Source organism: Dicentrarchus labrax, unplaced genomic scaffold (assembly GCF_905237075.1).
Source record: "Dicentrarchus labrax unplaced genomic scaffold, dlabrax2021, whole genome shotgun sequence".
NCBI classification, from domain to species: Eukaryota; Metazoa; Chordata; class Actinopteri; family Moronidae; genus Dicentrarchus; species Dicentrarchus labrax.
In genome coordinates, this window is record NW_026136718.1 from 895,001 (window position 1) to 897,500 (window position 2,500).

General features: G+C 42.2%; 1 protein-coding gene and 1 long non-coding RNA gene across 14 annotated transcripts in view; one reads left to right on the plus strand and one right to left on the minus strand.

Annotated features, from left to right (window-relative positions):
* LOC127349785 (uncharacterized) overlaps positions 1-1,065 on the plus strand; it is a 1,673-nt gene extending 608 nt beyond the window's left edge. The window contains exons 1-5 of one of the 10 annotated variants that reach the window (XR_007880400.1): positions 1-214; positions 369-644; positions 724-811; positions 891-934; positions 970-1,065. The exon at positions 1-214 is cut by the window's left edge and continues 608 nt beyond it. This is a non-coding gene — a long non-coding RNA (uncharacterized LOC127349785). Of the gene's footprint in view, positions 281-368; positions 645-688 lie in introns of all 10 variants that reach the window. The other 9 variants (XR_007880396.1, XR_007880398.1, XR_007880397.1 and 6 more) reach the window with 9 other exon arrangements.
* patj (PATJ crumbs cell polarity complex component) overlaps positions 1-1,427 on the minus strand; it is a 104,282-nt gene extending 102,855 nt beyond the window's left edge. For all 4 annotated transcript variants that reach the window (XM_051375587.1, XM_051375586.1, XM_051375585.1 and 1 more), the window contains exons 1-2: positions 1,334-1,427; positions 1,076-1,254 (exon numbers count right to left, since the gene is read on the minus strand). In XM_051375587.1, the coding sequence (XP_051231547.1) occupies positions 1,076-1,254; positions 1,334-1,355 (201 nt within the window). In that variant the 5' untranslated portion in view covers positions 1,356-1,427. The remainder of the gene's footprint in view (positions 1-1,075; positions 1,255-1,333) is intronic.
* Positions 1,428-2,500: the final 1,073 nt, after the last annotated feature.

Below are 2,500 nucleotides of genomic sequence, written 5' to 3' on the forward strand. Positions count from 1 at the left end.
GAAGGTGTTGAGGAAGAAGATGAAAATGTTTGAGGAAGAAGATGAAGGTGTTTGAGGAAGAAGATGAAGGTGTTTGAGGAAGAAGATGAAGGTGTTTGAGGAAGAAGATGAAGGTGTTTGAGGAAGAAGATGAAGGTGTTTGAGGAAGGTGTTTGAGGAAGAAGATGAAGGTGTTTGAGGGAGAAGATGAAGGTGTTTGAGGAAGAAGATGAAGGTGTTTGAGGAAGAAGATTAAGGTGTTTGAGGAAGAAGATGAAGGTGTTTGAGGGAGAAGATGAAGGTGTTTGAGGAAGAAGATAAAAGTATTTGAGGAAGAAGATGAAGATGCTTGTGGAAGAAGATGATGGTGTTTGAGGGAGAAGATGAAGGTGTTTGAGGAAGAAGATGAAGGTGTTGAGGAAGAAGATGAAAGTGTTTGAGGGAGAAGATGAAGGTGTTTGAGGGAGAAGATGAAGGTGTTTGAGGAAGAAGATAAAGGTGTTTGAGGAAGAAGATAAAGGTGTTTGAGGGAGAAGATGAAGGTGTTTGAGGAAGGTGGTTGAGGAAGAAGATGAAGGTGTTTGAGGGAGAAGATGAAGGTGTTTGAGGGAGAAGATGAAGGTGTTTGAGGAAGAAGATAAAGGTGTTTGAGGAAGAAGATAAAGGTGTTTGAGGGAGAAGATAAAGGTGTTTGAGGGAGAAGATGAAGGTGTTTGAGGAAGGTGTTTGAGGAAGAAGATGAAGGTGTTTGAGGAAGAAGATGAAGGTGTTTGAGGAAGAAGATGAAGGTGTTTGAGGAAGAAGATGAAGGTGTTTGAGGAAGAAGATGAAGGTGTTTGAGGGAGAAGATGAAGGTGTTTGAGGAAGGTGTTTGAGGAAGAAGATGAAGGTGTTTGAGGGAGAAGATAAAGGTGTTTGAGGGAGAAGATAAAGGTGTTTGAGGAAGAAGGTGAAGGTGTTTGAGGGAGAAGATGAAGGTGTTTGAGGAAGGTGTTTGAGGAAGAAGATGAAGGTGTTTGAGGAAGAAGATAAAGGTGTTTGAGGAAGAAGATGAAGGTGTTTGAGGGAGAAGATGAAGGTGTTTGTTGCGTCTCACCTGGTTTCGGAGCTGTTTGATGGAGTGCTGCAGGGTCAGGATGTGGTTGAACAGAGGACACTGCAGGGACTCCCTCAGGTTCCCCATGGTCTCACTGTGGGTCCACTCCTCCCTCTGGACCAGTTTGGCCTGCAGACGCTCCAGAGCTCCCAGAACCTGCTGACGCTCGGCTGTGGACACTGAGTTCAAACCCACAGACACTGAGTACGGAGCAGTACCACCATACCTCACCTTACAAATGTACAACAGATGATTTACCTGCTGGGACATTTTCAAACATCGTCGTCCCTCACCGCCTGTTGGCTGTCTGTCTGTCTGTCTGTCTGTCTGTCTGTCTGTCTGTCTGTCGGTCGCTCTGGATCAATCTGCACAGACAATAACATCCATTAGCTCACATTCACAGACCGCTGTCTCCCCAGGATGGGTTGCCAACCAGCAGCAGAGAGTGTGTTTACTTCCTGTCTGGGCTGCTGGAGGGCTTTTATTGTGAAACACCTGCAGGAAGTGTTGCTGGACAGTAGTAGCTCCACATCCAACCGGGATTAAAATCAACACAAACAGGTAAACATGGAGGAGGAGGTGAGTCTGGATCAACAGGGTTGAACTTTTATGTGTTTAATGTTTTATTTAAAACACTTTGAGTTTAATTTCTGTACGTAAAGTCTGAAGCAAACGTCCTGCGAGTGGTCGACTGATATTAAAGGAGCAGGGCCGCTGATAGCCGGTAAAAACATCACAGTACGATTTATTTCACAGATGTTGTGATCAATATATGATTCATACAAACACAGTAGAGTAATACAGCTTTAAGATTCTGTTGAAAACTTTATGAATTAAACTTTAATTATTCTTAAAGTACTCGGATTTAAGCAAAAGTATCAATACCACAGTGTAAACCATAAAGTTTATTATAATGACTTTATACTGCTGGGTAGTTTAATCTTTAATCAAACTGCTCATTTATGAATAAATTCAGTTTCTGACGTATTGATCGTATTGATCGTATTGATCGTATGTTGTATTGATTACTTGAAAGTAAAAGGCTGTTCCAGGTGAATCCGTATCGGACATGAGAATCAGGTAGTGATCGGTTATCTTTCGCACTTTTATAAAGTAACAAACTCAGTTTTATTATTTAAAAGATTCTTGATTCAATATTTTTACTTTTGTTTTCACAGTAAAAATAAAAATCTAATAAATTCTGTCTGTGGTACCTGTCTGTCTGTCTGTCTGTCTGTCTGTCTGTCTGTGGTTACAACCTCAGTGTACCTGTCTGTCTGTCTGTCTGTTGTCTGTCGTTGGTTACAACCTCAGTGTACCTGTCTGTCTGTCTGTCTGTCTGTGGTTACAACCTCAGTGTACCTGTCTGTCTGTCTGTCTGTCTGTGGTTACAACCTCAGTGTACCTGTCTGTCTGTCTGTCTGT